Source organism: Pogona vitticeps, chromosome 3, assembly GCF_051106095.1.
Source record: "Pogona vitticeps strain Pit_001003342236 chromosome 3, PviZW2.1, whole genome shotgun sequence".
Lineage (NCBI taxonomy): Eukaryota > Metazoa > Chordata > Lepidosauria > Squamata > Agamidae > Pogona > Pogona vitticeps.
The window spans coordinates 171,401,409-171,425,047 of record NC_135785.1 but is presented as its reverse complement, the minus strand read 5'-3'; the positions used below and the strand labels follow the sequence as shown (position 1 = coordinate 171,425,047).

Below are 23,639 nucleotides of genomic sequence, written 5' to 3'. Positions count from 1 at the left end.
TCTCCAGCCGGCTCCTAACAAAGAATATGTATTTGGGACTGCTGAAGCATCCAGACACATTCAGCACAAGGAGGAATCCAAAGCAGTCTGCATCCAACACGTGGATGTAACAGCAAGAAAAAGATATTACAACTGCTGCTGTGAAGAGTGTTGGCTTCAAATAAAGCAGAAAAAAGTTCTCACCATGGGTATTCCGAAACTTGCAAGTCTGACTTTTCTTGGCTGGTTGTTATTTCCATTAGTCCTGGACTGTGGTTTTGCTGCCCACAATATGGAACTACTACCAAAGAATTCAAGTTCTTCAGTTCAAGCAGATCCATTTGATGCTACTGAATCGGGGAGAGATGAAAGGCTGCATATATTCACTGTAGATTATGAATATGTGCAAATCCCATATGAAGTTACACTTTGGATACTCCTAGCCTCCCTTGCGAAAATCGGTGAGTCAAAATGTCTTAGGCTGAATGCACTCATAGCTTGGAGTAAGTCTTAGGGGACATGGGGCAGGGGCTTACATCTGAGTAGACATGTGTAAGATGGTGATGCACTCACCAACTTCCCTCCCCGCTTCAAGTACAATAATAAAAATAACAGAAATATTTACAATCATCATCAACCAAATAACTGAATTAGGTATTTCAGGGCATTGTAAGCCATATATTCTGTTTAGCGTGTGACCTGAAGTATTAATGACACTGGCAGAAATTGAATGTGCTTGTCACAAAAAATCTAATGGAGAAAATGTCAAATAACAGGAACAGAGAAAGTGTTAATTGTTTCAACTTGCAAATGAAGGTTGCCATCTTCACATAGTCTTTTATCACAAATTAAAATTGCAGTCCTATAAATTGCTTACTTAGGAGAAAGCCCAACTGAATTCAATGGAATTTGTTTTTGAGTAAAGACCTATATGATTGCATTGAAAGGGTATTCTTGAAGTTTACTAAGCTAGGCTCATGCGTAGCGGTTTGTATATTAAATGAAAATATTACATTTCTGTCTTAAACTTAGTAAAATCTCCCATTCAAATTTTTAACTTGTGAAAAAAGATTCAATGATATAATAATAGCAATCTTTCTTGCACAACAGGTAAAATTCCTTCTTTCAGCTTTGGACAGGCCTTCTGAGAGCTCAGATGAGGCCCGGAACATTTAATATTGTGAAGCCCATTCATTATTTGGAAAGAGGGCTAATAAACATTTTAATGTGAAGAACAGCAAACATTTTTGAATTTGTAAAATGTATTTTATCTAGCTGAAGTGATATGGGCCCCATGAGGCAAGATCTTTCCAGCCCCCCATGCCAAGGGTTACTATGATGAGGGAGAAGCATGAGGCTTCATAGTATATTCTTGTACACTATATAAAACAGGGCTTGTCCCTTATTGCGTATAGGATCACAGTTTAATGGGCCAAATTAGTCATGGTGGTTTCCAAGTTGCTAACAATTAATGATTGTTGTCTACTTTGAAGCAGTCACAACCCCTGCAGTACGATATATCCTGAGCTAAAATTTGTGAGAGGTTTTCTAGCTTAATTTACCTGCAAAAAAAACTTTTTAAAAAGAAATTACATAGCTTCAATTTCTAGACTTCAGTTTTAAAAACAGCCCGTCTTGAGTTCTGACTCTGTAAAGGTAGCCATAGCTCTTAGTTTCAAAGTTGTAAACAAGGCTGTTTGTGACAGGACCTTTTGAAGCATACTAGTCACAATCCTCCTGATGTTCATGTAAGATCTGAGTAACTTTCTGCAGGAACTGCAAGGAATTGATAAGATATAATGGTACATATTGGTCATGCCGCTGGGCAAGTGGTGAGAAATCTAAGAGAGACATACTCCGGCACCTCATCAATTAGTCGGGACAGGTTACACACACCATGTGCAAACACCACTAGGAGTCTGGTGGTCAGTGCTTCATAGGGCTGCCGTAAGCTGGAAGCAACTTGATAGCACATAACAATATTATTTACCTAAATTCCCTATTATTAATATAGTTCAGTGCAAAACCAAGCACTGAATTTAGCATGTTCACATCTGGCACTATAACCTTGACATAATGGCAACAAGTGGTTGCTTTCTTAACAGTTATCAAAAGCAGTTTAGAGGTAAAGTTTTAAAAAGATTCCTTTTTAGCAATGCTCAGTATTCAGAAAGTCATTTGAAGTAGTTTCAGTCAGAACCTTGAAAACTAGTTTTCTTAAAAACAAATATAATCCTATATTGAAGCCATCTAGTATCTCTGACAGAAAGAACATCTTAGTAACAAATTAAGGAGCAAACAAAGAATCATATATCTAAGTTATGACCTGCCTCGTGTTTTCAGAAATGAGACCAAAATTTATTTTCCATCATAGTGTGCATTCCTAGGTGTAAATCTGACCTCTGCAGAGCTATCAGTGACTTAATTGTTTTGAAATCTCAGTTTTGAGGCTAGGTTTAACTGTAAACCAGACAGCCACAACAATACTGGGCATAATGGGTGAATTTCCCCTTTTCTCACTTTCCCTGCCATTTTCAAATCCCACTAATTCTGATGGAAAGTTCTGGAGAACTCAAAGCTTATACACTTTTGTGGAATTTCTGTTGGTTCTCATCGAGGTACTGCCCACCTTTTGATTTTGATTTCATTTTATTCTGCCTCTTTTTTGACACCTGGAATCTGCTGCCTGCGGCTGAGCTGGCCCTCTCACTTTAGCTAATAATGGGAAGTATCTGATGAGCCTTACTCCAGGTGAGCCTTCCTGGACTGGGGATGGGGACTGGAAATCATTGTTTCAGCCTTGTTTTCTTCACAACACTAAAGTACTCTCCAGTCCAAAGTGAAGCACTTTTGAATCCAAAAAGATGTCAGCAAGAGAATTAAATAAATGCTCAGCTTTGGGTGAAATATTCTGAAATAGTTCTGTAACAAATTTTGGTTGCTCTTAAAATACCTTATTCGTTCAAGCAGACCATGTATGTACATACAGACTGGATGTACATTGTTCTGCCATGAGAGACAAAATAGGTTTTCTCCATTTCTAGGAAAACTAAAGGACTATGGTCTCTTGCTTGCTTTAGAGTGGCCAAGGCAGGAAGTACAGGTTTCAGATAAACCACAGTAATTATCTGAAAACAGGCGTGAACCCCCCAGTTTCATATGTCCTGCTTTAGTGCAAATCCTCACAATAAAGCAGGACATGGAACAGTTCTGGGCCTGGTCAGGGCTGGGAGGCTTCCTGATGCTACCTACAACACTGGTGTTGGGGCAACTTTTCCTGCTTGCCATTGAGGGGAAAAGGAGCTGCTGCTGTTGCTGTTGCTGCCAGCCCAGCAAAAATGATGTTGCAGCCAACCAGTTTCAAGGCGACCAGAAAACCCTCCCCACACTGGCTGGGCAATGATGTTATTACCAGCAGCTCCAGCAGCTCTGTTACCACCACACATCAAGCCCTGGCACAGTATTGTCAGTCACTGGGAAGCCTCCCAGCACTAGCTGGCTGGGATGGAAGCCCTGGTGTGGTTTTAAAGATGGCACCAATGCACACGGTGATGAAAGTTTTTTTTTGCAACTGTAGTTGTGGCCCAGGTCTCCAGTTCTGGGATCTGTGGTCTGGATTTCACAGTTTTGAACCTGAAATCTTAGGGGGTGGGATGCCGGCATCCTGGCCACTCTAAATGTTGGCTTGAAGACATATCATGTCGACATACTTAGAAGCACTCTCATCATTTTCATGATCATGCATGATTTAGATCTGCTCATATAGGCTTTTAAATTTGTTTGAAGGATTCTGTCTGCCTCTCTCTCTCTCTCTCTCTCTCTCTCTCTCTCACACACACACACACACACACACACACACACACACACACACACACAGAGAGAGAGAGAGAGAGAGAGAGAGTGCACACAGTTTTGCACTAGTTGCTGATGGGTTCACTCATGACATCAGAAGCATCCACCCCAGGACTACTGCAAGGATCTGCATGTAGGATTCTGGATTTGGTTCTTAGATCTTAAGGAATGGGTCGCTTGTGACCTGGGAACCCTGTCAGACTTCTTCATGTCTGAGACAAAGAACCACAAGCACTGCAAGACTTTTAAAGAAAACAACAACAACAACACTTGTTTCTTTTCCTGTCTTTTGTTCAAGGTTTCCATCTCTACCACCGGCTGCCACATTTAATGCCCGAAAGCAGCCTCCACATTGCCATGGGTGTCTTGGTGGGTGCCATTATTTTTGGTACTGACCACAAGTCCCCTCCAGTCATGACTACAAACATTTACTTCTTGTACCTCCTCCCACCCATTATCCTTGAACAAGGATATTTTATGCCCACCCGGCCCTTTTTCGAAAATTTTGGCTCCATTCTTTGGTGGTCTGCCATGGGGTCCCTTATGAATGCTTTTGGCATTGGCTTCTCTCTTTACGGGATCTGCCAAATCACGGCCTTTGGCCTCGAGGATGTGAACTTGCTGGACAACCTGATGTTTGGCAGCATGATCTCAGCCGTGGATCCTACAGCTGTCTTAGCTGTGTTTGAGGAGATGTCCGTCAACGAACAGCTTTATATGATGATATTTGGAGAGTCTTTGTTAAATGATGGGATAACTGTGGTAAGTACATATCATAATATTTGCAATTAATGTTTTAAATGAAAATATAAAAAAACTGGGGGGGGGAGAGAAAAAAGGGGGGAAGGCCATACAATATAGTCATGACCTACTATGTACAGAGCTGGCCCCACAATTAGGCCAGGAGCGGAGGCTGCCTCAAACGATGGCCCCTGAGAATGGTACATTTCCTTCTCTTTTCACTCCATAGATGCAGTTATAGCCCTAGCACTATCCCTACCATGCAGAAGGAGAAGGCAGTATGGCAGTGGGAAGGGGAGGGGAGAGAGGAGGCATGTGATGGGGCTAGCCATGGCTAGCTAGCTACAGGAGTGGGGTGGATTCACCCACAGAATAAAATAAAGAAGAAGGCAACTAGGAGAAGGACAAGATCACAGCCACAGTCCTTATTCTCCTTGCCAGAGGCTGGGTTCTATGTCTGCTGTTATCTTCACTTAATACTGGGCAGTTCTGAAGAGGGAAAATGCACGGCGCAATATAGCAACAAAGGTGCACCCCCCAATAAGAAGATCAGGAGGTCATACTGCTGCTAAGGCTGGCTCTCCAAAGGTTGGCCACCCATCCTTCTTAGAGCAATGGATGTGCCCCTATCACTGCCACCTGCCTGTTGCCACTCATTCCTTCTCCATCTTCAGAGCTGGCAGGTACTGAGTGAGGAAAATGGCTCCTCTAGGCAACTAACTCTGGCATGGGGTGTGAAGCATGACTGCTGCTTCATTCCTGTCTTCTTCCTGGTCTTTTTTCTTATAGGAGTGGGAGCATCCAAATCCCTGTAGCCCACCTGTGGCTGCTGGCAGTGTGCCCACCTTCTCCCTTTCCTTTCCTTTCCTTTCCCCTTTTCCAGTACTCTCCACTTCTCCATTCACAGCCATCTCTTCTTCTATGGTGGGGACAGTTGCAACCCCCTCCAGCAAGACAGGGCTATTGCATATGATTAAAGTGATAAGTACAACATAAAGAGACAAAAAAACAATCCCGTTGAAACTGGCGTCTAGGAGGTGCGCGCACACACACATGCACATATGAGGTAGAAAGACACTGCAACTATAGGACAGTGATTAGTGAGTATGTTGACCATTAGTTAAATTCGAAGTCCACAGATTTATGCACTTCAAGTGTACATATGGTTGATGTTCTATTACCTCATGTTGCTTCTGACATATGGCAACCCTAAAAAAGTGACAAAAGGCAAGATGTTCAGAGAGTGGTTTACCATTGCTACCCTTCCTCCCCCTCAATGAGTTTTCATAGCCATGTAAGGATTTGAATCCACGTCTCCATAGTCCTAGTCTTTCACTCTATCCATGACACTACACTGACTCTCTAAGCATACCCAAGATTTTTTTTTCATATAAAAGGAATATGCTGTAAAATACCCAGCTACAAAGCGGACACTATTAGAAAGCCCACACCACATGCCACAAGGATGCATTATTTACATTACATCCTCTGTCACATTGTTGCTCTGCCTCCTCCTATAGAGCATGTCCCCTCCTACTGTGGATCAAATGACACATTGAGAGCAATGCAGTCTGCCTTACGTACCTCCATGTAAAAGAAATCTCCAGTGCTTCTTAACAGAGACATTGGACAGGCAGGGGAAGCTGTGCTCCCTCCCAATAGATGAATTACAAAACAAAAGCAGGCCAGCTTGGCAAATGTACTTTGAAACAAACTTGTGTTAGGGAAAAAAATGTGCCCTTCTTCTTGGTACAGAATTGGTGTCTCTGCTATTGAGGCCCAGTGGATCATGTAGAAATGTGTTGCATCTGAGGTCCAAATTATACATTACAGATACAGCCATCATTAGGAGAGAGAATTCCTGAGCTGCTGATCAGGTGTAATTGGCACAGCACAGCTTTACTTACCTCCTGTAATTTGGTGTTTAGGATGTCAACATGACCTTCCTTGTGAGGTGATTTCTCAGGTATGAATGAGTGTTACAGTCTTTTCTCCTTGTGGCTAATGTGGTTTCACCTCTAAAGAAAAGCTGTAGCATATTGATTGGTCCTAAGTCATGAAGGCAATGTATATCTTTGGCTACCATTGTGATGAGACGTTTATTTACTTCCCCACTCAGGTTTTGTACAATATGTTCATTGCCTTCACTCAAATGCATAGATATGAGGAGATAGAGCCCATTGATGTCCTGGCTGGATTTGCTCGCTTTTTTGTTGTGAGTCTTGGCGGGCTGCTGTTTGGCATTGTCTTCAGGATTGTGGCCGCATTTATGACTCGATTCACACAGAACATCTCTGCCATCGAACCTCTCCTAGTCTTCATGTTCAGCTACTTGTCCTACTTGGCTGCAGAAACTCTGTACATTTCTGGCATCTTGGCGTGAGTATCGGAGCAATGCCCCTTTCCAAGCCATCCAAATCACAATAGGCTTATCATTTCTTACTTATGCACTCTTGGGTGGTTGCCTCAATCAGATGATAAAAAGCAGTGTTTGACTATACCAAGAGTACTTAAGAAATTATGTAATAAGCAATTTAAATAAACTGCTCCCTCCTTAACAATTAACTCAGCACATTGTATGGGTATGGAAATTTACTAAGTACTGGCGATGGCTGGGTCAGTGTACATCAAGCATGCTGAGAATTCCCTTTCATTTCTCCATGGCCACGTGTTGCCTCCTATTCTGCTTGTATGCATGTTCCTACAGATGACACGGTGCCATGTGACTTTTTAAAAGTAATTACTATTGGAGCTTGGGAAAAAAATATATTAGGAATTGGTTATTCCCATTTTTAGCAGATCGCAGGAAAAACAGAAGTGTGGGGGGGAAAACTTAGCCCACTCTCTCCAACCCTCATTGGGACAGACAGAGTAGGGCCAAACAGTTATTTAGGTCACATTTTGCAGAGCTGGCAGCATGATCTCTTTCAGAGATGAGATTACATACTGCAGTTCATTAACCAGCCTGATTCTGCTCTGTTCCCTGTCTAGACCTTTTTTTTTTGGCTCAGCAGCAAAGACTGTTCCCTTTTTTTGAGTGGGCTGCTGTGATCAAAACCAGATGGGAAGTTTGTTTCAAAGGGTCCCTTTTAAGATCACACCCTCAAAGCGACCCTTTCCAACACAATCCAGTGTGATGTATAGATCACTGTCTGATCATACCCACAGTCTAGCCCTTTTGTAGTAAAAAGTGATCACTCTAGATGCATTTCAAGAAGGGAGAAGTAATATTTACTGACACTTATGGGCTGTAGTTATAATCAGAGAAAAATGGGGATTCTAGCATGGAGGAAAGTGATGACAAACCTAGAAAACATCTTAAAAAGCAGAGACATCAGCTTGCTGACAAAGGTCCGCATAGTCAAAGCTATGGTTTTTCCAGCTGTGATGTATGGAAGTGAGAGCTGGACTATAAAGAAAGCTGACCACCGAAGAATTGATGCTTTTGAATTGTGGTGCTGAAGGAGACTCTTGAGAGTCCTCTGGACTGCAAAGAGAACAAACCTATCCATTTGAAAGAAATCAAGCCTGAGTGCTCAGTGGAAGGACAGATCCTGAAGCTGAGGCTCCAATACTTTGGCCATCTCATGAGAAGAGAAGACTTCCTGGAAAAGACCCCGATGTTGGGAAAGAGTGAAGGCAAGAGGAGAAGGGGACGACAGAGGATGAGATGGTTGGACAGTGTCATCGAACTGACCAACATGAATTTGACCCAACTCCGGGAGGCAGTAGAAGACAGGAGGGCCTGGCGTGCTCTGGTCCATGGGGTCACGAAGAGTCGGACAGGACTTAATGATTAAATAACAACAACAAGCATGGAGGAAAACTCCTTGCTTGCTTCTTGAAAAGTGGTTGGGGAAGAGAGAACAAACCACTACAAAGGAGCCAGAAAACAACCAGGAAGAATGGACTGACCCAACAATAGAAGCAGGAAATATTCCACCAATCAAATCAGTGGCTGCTGAACTGGCGGTAGGAAGTTTGGTTCCTCCCTGTGCATCCCAGAAGAGCCTTGGGCAAGCTGCACAGTCCCAGGATGCCCCCAGAAGAAGGGAATGGTAAACAATTTCTTTGTGTTCCCTACCTAGAAAACCCTGAAAAAGATAATCGTTAAGTCAGAACTGACTGCGTACACCAAGTAAAAACAGTAGAACATGTTCCTCCTACTGTTAAGCAGTGTCATGCCATGCAAAACTGCAGTTATCCCAGTAGTTTTCATTCTAAGGCCCCTCAAAGTAGTTTGTTACCCTTGTCGTTGCAACTTCAAAAATAATTTTAAATTCCTCTTTCTTACATAAGTAGTGTTAGGCAGTAATATATGATACAACTTTCTAATCAGAATCAGAGTTTCCTTAAGGACCATGGAGTTTCTGCATCTCTGCAAGTTAGCATGCTTTTGTTTAGTTTAATACTGAAAGTTGGTCCTGCCATTGGATGGAGTGAGGCAACAATCTCAGATGAGAATGCTGGGAGCCAGCTGTGGCAGGCACCCCATCATTTCTCCAGACCACTTCCTGTTCCCTTCTGTGGAAGGGCAGAGTCTACTGCCACACAACCTACCCTGAACAAGGTGGTGGGGCTTGGGGTGATGGTTGGTGTTGTGTCATTACCAGCCTACTCAATTGCCAGCCCACTTTGCCCATGTTATGTGGAATGGGGTCTGCATGCCCTCCTTTTTGTTCACCTAGGCAGAGAAATGTCCTGATCTGTGCCCAGCAGTGCTGTGACAATTCTTGATAATAAATTTGTGAGTGGCTGTTATATTGACCTGATCTCTCTGCCACCTTTAAGCACATCAAGATTCTGCCTTTACACAGGCCAATTTGTGTGAGCAGCAGCACAACAGAGGTACAGGAGAGACCCGGGTTGATTGACTGTTCTAATTATCTTGGGGAAAGCTCATAGTTGGTGCAGGTGGCTGGGGCAGGTGGCTGACTCCAATTTCAAAAGGCTTGTGAATCCATTCTGGGTTTAAAGGAACTCTTCAAGGTATTGACCTTTTGTGGGATATGGTATGAATGGATTGACCATTGCAACAAAAATCGGAGCCATCCACCTCCAGTGGAACAACTGCCCCCAACCTGGCACCCACCAGCTGTTGATGAGACTTGCAGTCCAACAAAGCTGGAACATGCCATGTTGACAAAGCCTGAGTTACATGGGAATACTAAGGTAAAGGGATTATTGATCTCTTTGGATCTCTTTGGGTGCTCAATCAGGGAAGGCTGGTTTAGAATCCTTTGAGTACTGACAGACTTCAGCTTCAGATGAGAGAATGAAAAAAGCTACACGACCAGCTCAGGGTGATTATTGGAATTAGTCCTTTGGTGGAGAGGATTCCTCCCCCTCCCCCCCCGACTTCCCAATGACTCATGTGCCCTTTTCTTCGTGTTTCTGAACTGATAGGATTGCGGCATGTGCGGTGACAATGAAGAAATACGTGGAGGCAAACGTTTCCCAGAATTCCTACACAACAATCAAGTATTTTATGAAAATGCTGAGCAGTATCAGTGAAACTCTGATATTTGTGTTCATGGGAGTGTCCACAGTCAGTAGGAACCACGAGTGGAACTGGGCTTTTGTTTGCTTCACATTGGTCTTCTGCGTCCTCTGGAGGGCACTAAGTAAGAAACAGCTAGGATAATCAAGTGCAAACAAGTGGAAGAAATGTGTTGTGTCCCTGAAAGAAAGAAGGGAAGGGCAGAAGGTAGATCCCGATTCACTACTTGGTCTCCATGGAATTTACAGTATCTTGACAACCTTAAGAAATGTTGATGTTTTGGAGGGAAACATTCTGAGAGGTCCACAAGGAGAGAGAAGTACAGTGGTGTCTTGCTAGACAGTTACCCCGCATGACAATGTTTTCGCTAGACATTGACTTTTTGCAATCGCTATAGCGATTCGCAAATCAGTGATTCCTATGGGGGAATTTTGCTGGACAATGTTTGGTCCCTGCTTCTCAAACCAATTTTCGCTAGACAATGATTTTAACAGCTCCCTCTGCACTCGCAAAACAGATGTTTTCAGGACCTAAGCTTTGCAAGACATTTAAACAGCTGATCGGTGGTTCGCAAAGTGGCTTTCCTATGGCCGATCTTTGCTAGACAATGATGATTGTTCCCCACTGGAACACATTAAACAGGTAGGGAAATGCTTTTTGCTAGACAATGATTTCACTAAACAGCGATTTCAGTGGAACAGATTATCATCGTCTAGCAAGGGACCACTGTAAGGGCAAAAGTCAAAAAGGAGGAGCTATGCAAGTGTTGAGCTTAAGCAGAGGACCAAAACAGGCAAGGCTGGGAGCTTCACAGGTACAGGGTTGGTCAGTGACAAAGTAGCTGTGATTCTCCACTAAAGTTTTTAACAACTTTGAGAGATGCAAATTAGCTTGCTTTTGTTTGGTGTTTTGTCATCGCTGAGGGAAACAATGGGCTTTGTTTGCCTGTTTATTTTGCAACATTTAGCGATGCATTTCTGGGCATTGGCATCTCTGGGCACTTCTGGGCACATATTGTTGTCCCTCCTAATTCCAGTTGTGCCCTTCTTCTAATGCTGAAGATTAACTGGAATTGCATACAGTTGGAAATCATTGTAAATAAATTTGACATCTGATAGAGGGGCTCTGCAAGGTCCTTGAAATATCACAACTTTCAACATTTAATGAAAGAAATGGAAGTGCCACCCCTGCCAACAGGGATCACATTATTCTTGAAATGAAGTGGGGGGGGGGACAGAAGTAGATAGGTGTATTAAACTAGTTATCAGGCCAGACTTGTATTTAGGTACTTGATTTTGAGGGCCCAGAGTTCCTGGGCTATTATTTCTCACATTGATCTCAGCTTGGTTCCAAAAAAACAAAAAACAAAACAAAACAAAAAAAACAAAGCAGAGCTGCTAACACCAGAGTTTGCCCACTTCTGATTTAAAGCAGAGCTTGGAAATTAGAATGATTTATTTTGGGTCTTGAGGAGTTCTGGGTTCAGTGTTTCCAAAAGTAACTTTCACAATATCTTTTTTAAAAAGCATCTTTAAATGCACAGGAGAAGAGGGAAGGCCGACTAGGAAGTTCAGGACTGACTGGTTTGACCAGTTTGACAAAGATTTCTGAAGGTGTATTCTGTTAACCAGGTGCTTTCATGCATACCTGTACTCTGCAAATAGGAAGAATAATAGACATTTTGGAACTATTGTTTAAGGACCTTCTGAGAGCAAAACTCTGAATCTATAGTTTGGGGAAATATATACTGTATTAAAAATTAAGCTCTTTTCATTGGTGTTCCTCAGATAACCATCTTGAATGTGAGCCTCACTGAACAATCTCAGTAGCATGAGAAAATTAACTTCAGGGTAATCTAGAGAGGAGAGGGGAGACCACATGTAACCATGAATCTGTGTTAAGGTGTGCAGCCTGAATATGCTACATGTTTGGCAGGATCTTTTTGTTATGTTAAAAGGAAGAAGTGCTTGGAAAAATTACTTTTAAAAAAAACTACAGCCCCAGAACCCACCTGGTAGGATGGCCAAGCTGGGCGTTTATGGGAGTCATCGTCCAAAGCAGCCATGTCGCTGAGCTCTAGGAAATGGTGGGTTAGGCTAGATGGGAGTGGGTTTGGCAGGATGTTGCACAGCTGCAGAGAACAAAAAAAGCTATTATACGATGGATTAATAATCTCAGAAGCTAACGGAGAAGGGAAGCACAGGCTGTGCCCTATAGCTATAGTTCTCAGCATACTTGGGTGCATGCCTGTCATGTGGATTAGACATGGGACTTTTGGATTTCTTGCACTGCAACTCCTAGAATTTGTCAGGAGTTCCCCCAGCCAAATCTCTGGAGCCACAGCCAAGAAATCTAAGTTCACAAAGCAGTTTCTCATCCCTGACATGTGGGTCTTGGGAAGCTTTCAGAGTGACCACCATTTGCCTCAGAGGAAGAAGGAAATGACTGAGAGTGGCTAATTTCCAGTGGAGCAGCAGGAGTTTATGGAATTGATAGTCATCCTTTGCAGAGCCTAATCCTCATAATCCTTTATGGCATCTCCTAGAACTTAGTGAATTCCTGGTGAATTATGTGGGGTGTAGTATAGAAAACCTGGAAGTGACAGGACTACTGTGGATTCAAACAGATGTGACATACTTCTGAGGAGGATGAATATGAAGCCATTGATAACAAAGCAACAGGAGGAAGATGCTTTGAATGCTAGAGCATCTGCTGCTGCTTCTCTTTTGTGGATGGCTTCAGCATTTTATTGTATTTGTTCTTTGTAAAAATAACTTTCAAACCTCAGACATGAATAAAATTGCAGTGATGCTTTCAATATCCAAACTCAGCATTTCAACTGATAGCAAACAGTGTATATCACCGTGCAAATTGCAGCCGGGTTTTGTATAAATATCCATTCAGTTATTTTTCTTTGCTTATTGCTTGCCCTTGTTCATCTATTAGGTGTGTTTTTGCTGTTCTCCATCAGCAACCTCTTTCGGACTTACCGGTTTACTCTTAAAGATCAAGTTGTTATCATCTACAGCGGTTTACGAGGAGCCAGCAATTTCTCTCTGGCATTTTTGCTTCCTGCAACTCTGTTTCGTAGAAAGAAAATGTTCATCACATCTACTATTGTAGTGATATATTTAACTGTCTTCATCCAGGTAAAGAAATATAGTAACGGTAAATTGTTATCTTTCAGTGGGCAACTTATAGCTGTCTTGATGCTGTTGGAATGTAGGTTCCAGTAGCCATAGTCATCATATCTGATGGTGAGGATGAGGAATGATGGGTCAGGTATTCTTTACAGCAGATCAACACTAAGTGAGCCAGGGTTGAAACATACATTGTAGATAACCTATCACTAGAAGAAGCTAATTCCTGAAGTGCTGATTCATGTGATTGTCACGGCAGGAATTTTCCTCACCTCCTGGAGTCTGCAAATTATCTTGCTTCAGCATAGAAGCATATTCTTTGCTTGCATAATTGATTTGTTAGATACAAACGTCTGAAGGACTGACCTCTGTCTGTGGAACATGAATATAATTTAAGCTCATCTGACAGGTTAACTGTAACACATAGGTCGGCCCTCAGATGCTTTTTCTCTCCAAATCTTGTTGACTAGAGGGGTGATCGGCCAGTACTTTTTTCCTTTCTGTACAGTATTGTTCTTGCAGAGAAAGCACTTCTGAATAACACTGTTTATCTACATAAATCCAACTCAGCATTAGCTAAGATCATATGATTAATTACCATATTATTTTTCCTGGAACATCAAATGCAGGTTTCTGGATCTGATGTGTGCAGGTTTGTATTAGGGCATTCCTTCTATTTGGTAACAGAGGCAATGCATGCTGGATGGTTGGTCCAAGTGAGCAGGACTTTCTATGCAATGGGAGACGAAGTTGTCCAATCTCGCTGTTAAATTACTGTTTTTTTCTTAGAACTATCAAAATTCATGCACTCCATCTGGCCAATAGCCTTGCTAATTAAAGGATCCCAGAAATTCTAGTTCAAAAAAGTAATTTTTCTAACATTTGGATCCTGTGTCTTGTTCCACAATTAATTTGCCTCAGTTAACAATTCCTTACTTTCTCCCTTTCTCTCTTTGTTTCATCTGAAGGGAATCACAATTAGGCCACTTGTAAAGTACCTAGATCTTAAGAAGACCAACAAAAAGGAGTCCATCAATGAGGAGATTCATGAACGAGTAAGATGAATGTTAAAATGTATACTTACCACTGAATATACAGGAGCACAGGAAGCCATGTTATATCACGTCTAACTGTTTCCCCACATAAAGTAAGCTTAATGTTTGGTTCAGACCTAGCCATACAGCAGGCCCATTATGAGCAATGCAACTTCAGTTAGTAAAGCCTAATCTATCCCCAGTGATACCAGTCAGCTTCATTTTAGCCTAAGAGCAATTTACAGTAAACCTAATCCTAGTTCATTCTCTAGTCTCTGAGGCAAAATTCTCCTGCCAGCTATCTGAGCTTTTTAAGCTGGAGATGTTGTGGGGATTTTGAGCTTGGAATCAGCTTCAAGCAAAGCTAGTACTCTACTCCTGAACTATATTTGCTCCTCATGGAGATAGTTGTGGCTTGATAAACTGTGCATTTCCCCACCGTTGGGGATTTTCTTGGTTTCTTAGCTAATAGTGGAGGTAAGCCGCCAAACTAGATCTTCCATTGATGTGGCCTGGTGTGCCAGGTTGTGCTTACATTTTGTTTTGGTGTCCTCTTTGTGGGCAGCTCTTAGCACTGGTGCAAAGACAAGCAGGGATTGTCTCAGGGGAAACAGTAGTACAGTATAGGGATAGGCAATGCATGGTCTCTGGCTGCATACTCCCACCCCCACCCCCACACCTTTTATAGCCTCTGCTGCTGCTAAAATTCAGTGGATAAACATGAATTCATGTTTCTTGTAAAACGAGGTGTGAGAAGCTCATGCATCTTGTTCTGCTTCCAGAAGGTGCCATTCTCCTTTAGAACCAAGGATCCACTCCCTGCATGTGTTGTTTTAAGTCTCAAAGGTGGTTTTAACATACTTCTGCCAGTACGTTTCAACACTGTGGACTGGCAGAGTAATATTTTGGAGCAGGTTCTAGTGGAGTACAAAATTGCACACAAATGTTGCTATGGGTATGCTGAGATCCTCTGAGGGGGGGTGCCCCATGGCCGGGGGAAGAAGGCAATACATACTCCATGCAGAAAAGCCTCAGTTGTAACCATCTTTTCCATGTAGATCTATCTGTTGATAGTTCTGGTACTTGAGTCAACTCTGATGGCCTCCATCCCACTTCTGCGCTCTAATCTGGAGAAGATGATAAGCATCCATGTGTATCATTGTTACACCAAATATGCTGGATTCAAAACAGTATAACTTAGTTTTGAGAAACCAGTTTGTTAGCAATATCATTTATTAACATTAAATCAAACATAGGCAGTGGTGCCGAGTTAGCCATCCTTCTTTGTAACAATTAAAGGCACCATCTGCTTCTAGTCTAGTCCTGTTAGGATGATGTAAGCAAGTGCACAGAGAATCCTGCATTATGGTAGTTAGCACTGCTCCTCTGTTATTTTACCGATGCTTTAACATAGACATTTATGCTTGGATATAATTCCTCCTTTGAATTGTCTCTGCTTGTAGATGATGGACCACTTAAAAGCTGGAATTGAAGATATTTGTGGACACTGGAGTCATTATCAACTAAGAGACAAGTAAGAAATATCTGTCATCTTCAGATAAAATAAAATATCTTTTTTAAATGGTGGTGTAGGGGAATGGCTCAAACTGAAAATATTTTACAGTTGTTTCCATCTCCTTCCCAGAACCTACAAATTTTGTTTTGGACTACAACTCTCATAATCCTGGCTGGGGATTCTAAGTGTTGTAGCCCAAAAGTAACTCCATCGCGCACTGGTCCTTCTCTGGTTCTCTTCCTCATTTACATTATTAATTTACATTACTCTCTCACACAATGAATGAATTCTTGAAGCGCTGATCATAGCTGATCATACAATCAGTGCACCCGGGTAGGTGAGATTTGTTTGGCTGTCCACACTGCGTTTCCGTGGGTCCATCGGATCTTCTTTTGTATGCAGCCTCTATGTGTTCAACTTGTGTGCTGTTACAATCTGTGTGTAATAGCAGAGGACTTGTATGGATACAAACGGAACACCGATGCATGGAGCTGTAAGACTGCAAGGAACCCCAAAAGGTACAGAATCCCGACCCTTAGCAATGTAAGAAATCCACAGTTAAACAAGATGTATGCTTGACATCTGTTTAAAGGTAAGTCCACCACTTATGGTGGCAGTCTGTTCCACTGTTGAACAGATTTTACTTCCAGGAAGTTTCCCCCAACATTCAGGCAAAGTCTCTTTCCATGTAATTTGAATCCATTATTTGGGGTTCTATCCTTAGGATCAGCCTTTCCAGCATTTGTAGATGCACAGTGTCTGTTGTCAAAATCAGATTTGTATGTGGAAGGATACTAGAAAATGGCTGCAGTGGTTATTCCCAAAGCTTGCCTTCATACATGTATTGCTTCTGTATAAGCAACACTTATTTATTATAGTTTCTGCTATTTATACTTTGTGAATGGTAGTGAGCACAAGATTGTATCCTGTAGACCATTGTGACTGCCATCATTGGTGTTGTCAACTTTCAGGCTGCTCTTTGGTTATGCAAAATTTGGCATCCTTTTTTTCTGCCGGCAATGATACTGTGCAGCAATATTTGGCCATTTCCTGGCATTGTGAATTGTGGATACAGAAGCACATTATCCCACATTCATAAAATGGAGGCTTTTTGATGAACTGAATATTATTCATTATTCACAATGTTGTTGTACATATTTGTTTTAGAAAATAGTCAGCCAAAGAACAGCCCTCCTTTATTACTTTATTTTAAAAAAAAAATCTATGTTAAAGAACACTAAATAGAAGAATAAATAATGCTGGTCTAAGCAAAAGCCATTTGTGTCCTGTGCAGAGAAACAGAGCTTCAAGTAGTATAAGTGGAGTGGGGCTTTGACCCAGGGTGCTGAAATTCAGAGAGTACTGTACCCAGATTTGCTGCTGGAAAGATGTGGATTCTGGGAGCTGTACTCCAAGTGATACTTGCTTCTGAAAGGGTGAGGACACACCTGAATTACTGTTGATGAATACACATGATCATTCTAAGTGAAGGTGTCCAAGCAAGCACATCACTTTCAGCTGCTCCTCTCTAGGCAGAAGGACACATGTGGCAATCTACCTTGTGGCCCCTGTTTATTTTGGCCCCCACAAAGGTTCACACCCCTTTCTCTTCTAATTGCCACCAGGTATTCTCCTAATACCAATTCTGTTATACATGTGTGCTGCCACAACTAAGGGTTATTGAACTTAGGAATCAGAGGTTTGATTAACAAATATTCTTTTATTGTCAAGTAAATCATAAAGGTAAATCACACATGAACTGTATCAGGTATTAAAACGGATTGGATTATGTATGCAATCACTTTTATTCCAAACTGCTGTATACATTCAATCACCATCTCTCTTATTGTGCTTATAATTTCATTCCTGCTTGTTCAATATTGTTTAACCTTCTCAATTCCCTCTCCTAACACCCTCAGCTCAATTCACCAACCCTCTTCTTCTCTCGCCTAAACCCTAACTGCCATTCCACATCTCCAACTGTCTCTCTAACTCCGCCCCTCCTGCCCTATCCTTGGCTCCTCCCCCTTGAACTTCTGTGATGGACAGGCAGGAATGACGTCACCTGCTGGCATTTCACTACAACACGTAAAAGAGGTGAGCTCAGTGGAGAACCCCCATGACCCTTGCATTCCTTCCCATTCTTCTGTCTTATGTAGGCTTAGTCCAATAAGGCAGCAAATCATCAAAATGAGTAGTGTAGTTACAGCTCTGTGCATGGCTTGAAGCAATGTCTCCATGCTACCCTATCGTGTGGGGACCCATCTAATGTTGTGGTTCCTCCAAATGCTCTGTTCAAGTTATGAAAATCTATTTATTTTTTCCTTTATTGCTTAGCTTTGAAATTGTGACGGAAATGAAGCCAGGCTAATGGACTATTTAGAATTTGGCTTCATTATTATTGAATATATGCATAATTATCGTAAGTGGTACAGTACTCTTGTAGTTGTAGCTCCTTAAAATATTTCATTTGCACAAAAATAGTAGATAAAATCCAGATTTCTTTTCTAGCCAAGAATGTAGAAGACGTCCTTCCTCACCCCCCCTCACTCTGTGTTCACAATTCTTTGTTCATCTTACTTTAGACACAATGAATGGCTCAGTGAAACCCATTGCTTTGCCAAAGCTTAGAAAAGTTACTTTTGGGTAATTTCCTCAGAATTCTCCTAAGCAGCATGGTCATGTTGTCTGAGAGATTCTGGAATCTATACTCCAAAAAAAGCGATTTTGCAGGAGAGCTTTAGAGATACCTGTTCACTAGGTAAATAAATGGTTGCTAGATTAAATGAAACCTGAGCTCTCTCTTTGGAAGAAGAAGAAAAAAAGACTAAACTGATGCTATTTTACTTCGTGCATTTCATGAGAAAATATGTCACACTGGAAAAGACAATAATGCCAGGAAAGTTTTATGATAGTAGGAGAAGAGGGACACTGAACATGAGAGATGGATTGATTCTATAGAGGAAGCCATGACCTTTAGTTTGCAAGACCTAAGCAGGAATATTAATAACAGGGTCTTTTAGACGTCACTTAATCACAAGTTACCACAAGCTAGAAATGACTTGATGGAAAAATCTCTAGGAGATCCAGAGATGAACTGTAAATTGACATGGAGGAGGATGCTAGACATATTTTTAAAACTATTTTGATTTTTGTTGTGATCAGATTCAAGAAGTTTGACAACAGATTCCTGAGGAAGGTCCTACTACACAAGCAGCAACCTCAGTCCAGCCTTGTCTCCCTGTATAAGAAATTGGAAATAAAACAAGTTATTGAGATGGTAGAAAGTGGGGCAGTGACTCCAGCAACCTCCAAATCATCCTCTTTGTGAGTATTTCATTTTAGCTGTCAGCTATTTCTTTCTTAACACCTAAGAAAAAGTTACATGGGAGATAGAGGGAAAGTTGAAATCCATGTTTTTTTTTCTTGCAGGAGTAGCAAGGTAAAGGTTCTTTGTGGCACTGCAGTGTGTGTGTGTGTGTGTGTGTGTGTGTGTGTGTGTGTGTGTGTGTGTGTGTTGCTTTTGCTATGCAGTAGAAGTCCAGAGACTCACAGAGAATAGCTTCAAGTTCTCCAGATAGTCCACCCTTTTTTCGTTAACTGACACTTAAAGTCTCTGTAACTCACTCTGAGACATTTGTAGAAGAAAGAATTAAAGTTTCATTACTTAGTTGTGAACAGTTCCAGCATTCCATTTATATGAAAAGGGGAGGAGAGTTATCAAATGAATGAGTGAATGAACGACTTTCTAGATAATCATATCATCCCGTGCCAATTGGCCTGGAAAAAAACCCCAATGCTTCCCTCTCTACTCAAGTAAGATCTTTGCATCCTTTGAACCTGTCAGAAGCTAAGTAACATCTTTTGAGCATGTGTGTTTGTTGAAGCAGACATATAGACTAAAAATAAAATAAAATGAAGAGTTCTTGATACAGTAGTTTGGGATGGGAATGGGAATTGACTTGTTATCCATAAAAAATTCAGCTGGTTAAGAAATCTATCAGAAATATTTTCTTTCATGGATTCAGCCATATTTCTTACAAGAAGCTCTATAAAAACAAAACATAAAACAAAAAGATCACAATAGGCAACAGCTGGAGGAGCTGCAAATGCAGTCTTATAACTAGCAAAGTCTATCAACTGGAGATGATCGAGGGGCTCTTTCGTGTGACTGTGTTGTGAGCAGGGCGGGGCTCCCGGATGGTAAATTTTAGTAGCCAAATTAGTAACTTTTCCATGCCCCTGGTCATCATGACTAACCAAGGAACTGAAAAGTGAGTCACAATGCAGGCTTGGAAAAGTTGCTGTTGGGGACTACAGCTCCCAGAATTCCTTGGCTATTTGCCATTCCATGGTTTGGCTAATTAAATTGCCTTGATTTCAGGAGCATCCAGGTATGCCAATATTGCTTTGGAATTAACCCAGTATCATCTGATCCTACAACATGTAGGATCAGAAGGCATGGTTAGCCTTGAGAAAAGAAGACTGAGGAGAGATATGGTAGCATTTTCGAAATACTTGAAAGACTGTCATACGAAAGTGGGTCAGGATCTGTTCTCAATCATCCCAGAATGCAGGACACGTTATAATGGGCTCAAGCTACAGGAAGCCAGATTTAGGCGGTTTATCAGCAAAAACTTATTAATTGTTAGAGCAATGTGACAATGGAACCAATTACCTTAGGGAATGGTGAGTACTCCAACGCTGTAGGCATTCAAGAGAAAATTAGACAACCATCTGTCAGATATAATTTGATTTGGATTCCTGCATTGAGCAGGAGGTTGGATGGCTCGATGGCTTTATGGGCCCCTTCCAACTCCGCTATTCTATGATTCTACGTGTTGAATGGGAACTGGATTAAGTCTCACCAGGGATGTTGGCAAGTCTTTGCGTCTGAGTCTCAGTTCAAGTCCAAGTCTTTGGTACCAAGTCCCAAGCCTCAAGTCTGAATCTCAAGTCCCTATTTGAAAGCTTTACATTTTGTAGAAATTTGTCTTTAATTAACAAGTTTTTAAGGCCCATCACCTCCTCCCAAACAGCCCCTTTTCTCTCTCCCTCCTCTTTTTGCCCAAAAAATTTTTCTTGTGATTTTGTTTGGATATGTTTGAACCAACCAACCTGGCTATTTCTTTGAAAACAATCTATACCGTCTTTACTTGCACCAGGGATTTAAATTCACACTTGTCCTGTCCTCACAGTCACGATTTGCCTTCTCCTTTCCCTCTTTGCCCTGCATGAGTGCGAAATGTTTTCTGCTACTAGTAACTTGACAGTTTTGTGTTGACAAAAGTTGTAGAAAATTGGGGTGGCTGCTGCTGTGCTTCAGAAAAACCTGCAGCATCAAATGGGTTCTTTGCATCTTTGTGAACAACCAGGTAGCTCACTCGCTCTCTGTGTGTGTCTCTGTGTGCTTTCCTTCTTAAACAGAGTAGTTCTGCACAGAGGAATTTTGTGTTGGTTGCAAAAACCTTGAGAAGGGTTTTTGACCCTCCACTTCTTATCCCACTTCTTTGGTGGAGATGAAAAATCTTGTGGGCATGAACATTCATCATGTAAGATACCTCATATGTATGAGGACTTTCATGATTACTCTTTCCACATCTAGCTTGCCCCTGGATACATCCAGATATATAGAAGTGTAATGTTCTGATAGGACAGCGGTGGGCAAATTTTAGTCAGACTCAGGGCCATTTCCCCTCACATGTGGACCCATCCTAGGGCTCACCATTTCCTCTAGAAAAATCAGGAATGACAAGAAGATTCCCTCTGCCTTTAATTTTATTTTTCCAGCTAAAGAAAGTTGCAGAGGTCAAAGAATCCTTGAGGCTTCTGGAGGCCAGGTTCATCCACACTTCCATTTCCCTCAAAAACTATTTGGGAATGAATGAAACAGCTCCAGGTCCCACAAAAATCCCTTCACAGCCTACATGCTCTTGGTCTCACCTCTGAAATAGATTATGAGAATAAAAAAATCAATATACAGGGGTCCGTATGAGGCAGCTGATTCCCAGCATTTATTTTTTAATTTTTTTAATTTTTGAAATTAGTCTTATGATTTAGGTCTCTGAGCAAACATGCACTTTGATGAGGCTGGTCCTTCCATGGACATATGGCAATGCTAGATAAAGCCATTTTGCAGGGATAGCTTTAAACAATTTGAAAAAAAAAGGTATAATAAAATCTGAGAATTGCAATTGCTATATACCTATAAGGTCCTCCGTTTCTCCTTCCCATCTTCTGATGGCTACCAAAGCATATTCTGAAACAAGTTCTATTGTTAAAAGAAAAATATATATATAATAGGATGCGATAGAATCAAAGTAAGAATGGTTTGTTAGGAAACACTTCAAAAGAAACCAGAGGATGTTATCACTGAAGCAATTTTTCATTGTGTAAATATAAGGCCTGCACCAAGCTGTTTAATGCCAGACCATAATGATTAAAGAAAGGATTCCAATTACTTTTAAAAAAAAATATTGTTGTTGACACGACTGGTTTATTTTACTTGGAAACAGATTTGTATCATAAGCTGTATAGCTTTGAAACACAACTGTAAAAGAAGAGGACGGGATTTATTCAACAGAAACTGTGTTGATTCTCCCTTTAAGAGATATGTGCCTTGTTAACAAGTTGCCTGGTTAATAGCTAACTTCATGAAAAGAGTTTCCGCCTCCCCCCCCCCCATGTTTTAGCCTCATGACAACTTATATTCATAATGCTTGTGGAGTTGCTAATTGTTCCCATGAAGCCTGAGGGTATTTTAATAGCAATGTCCAGAGAATGAGTGGATCTAACAATTTACGCACTACGGCTTCTTTTACACAAGAGTGCTCCAGACCTACCCTTTTATACACAGGAGCGGTTTGCTAGTCTCAGTATGTCCTGCACCAGTTTTTAATGATCATGATAGCTAGACAAAATGTCTACATAACTGCTTTTGGTTATTTCAGTGATCACGAAATTCACATGATACATTAAGTTTATCAGTGATTGCTTTGTAATGGCTATATCAGAAGCTAAGTGAGGCTGAATCTCTCTCATCTTGATGAGAGACTGCCTGGAAATTGTTTGTGAACTTCCTTGAGTATCAAGAAGCAAAGTGGTATACAGAGGGCACAAATAAATGTAAAATGCGTTTTGCACAGTCAGTTCTGCACACAAGATGTGTCCGTCTGTATTGCCTGGCATCAGATAAAACTGTTGAAAGGTGCATATACTTAGCTGTCTCACTGTTTGCAACAATAGAGTACCAGGGTAAGTTCTATTGTGATATAGAAAAGGAGCTTGAAACCATGAGAAATGTTAAAATCAGCCCTGTGCAGACTGGCTAAGCATACAACCACATTGATTTTTAAAAAATGGGGGGGGGGGGGAGTTCCAGGGTTGGAATGAGCTAATTCATTTTTTTTGAAATGTTGACCATATAAGGCGAAAGGAAATATGAATCAGCCCAGAGTCACCACCAACACACGTGTAATTTTTGCCTCTGCCACTTCTACTTTTTTTTTTAGAAAAATAGATCCATTTGCAGCAGTTCAGACAATGTGATCACTTGAATCAGTGCAGAAAAGCTGCTGTGCCAGCACCCTCTCATGGGAACAGAGAGTAAAATCTCTCCATTGCCAAGACTTTTCTTTAAAAAAAAGGTAATGAGACAATGAAATGAGAGGAGAAAACTCTTGATTACAGCTTATTAGGTTGTTCCCTTGCCAATGCTCCCCCTATAGGGCTATACTAGAGCTCCAAACAAGCTGCAGACAAGGTTTCCTTCCTCCTTCCTTGTGTGGCCAGTTAATGAGAACAGACCAGGGAAACCCAATTTCTCTCATTCAACTTCACAGTGAGTGAATGCAAATGAATTTACATTTCCCTCACTG

General features: G+C 41.4%; 1 protein-coding gene across 1 annotated transcript in view; it reads left to right on the top strand.

The window, feature by feature from the left end:
- Positions 1-102: 102 nt before the first annotated feature.
- The window catches only part of SLC9A4 (solute carrier family 9 member A4), a 38,761-nt gene continuing 15,224 nt past the window's right edge, over positions 103-23,639 (top strand). The window contains exons 1-8 of the mRNA XM_020784043.3: positions 103-440; positions 4,130-4,593; positions 6,692-6,951; positions 9,979-10,196; positions 13,019-13,221; positions 14,181-14,267; positions 15,710-15,780; positions 18,928-19,089. Of these exons, the coding sequence (XP_020639702.3) occupies positions 185-440; positions 4,130-4,593; positions 6,692-6,951; positions 9,979-10,196; positions 13,019-13,221; positions 14,181-14,267; positions 15,710-15,780; positions 18,928-19,089 (1,721 nt within the window). The 5' untranslated portion in view covers positions 103-184. The remainder of the gene's footprint in view (positions 441-4,129; positions 4,594-6,691; positions 6,952-9,978; positions 10,197-13,018; positions 13,222-14,180; positions 14,268-15,709; positions 15,781-18,927; positions 19,090-23,639) is intronic.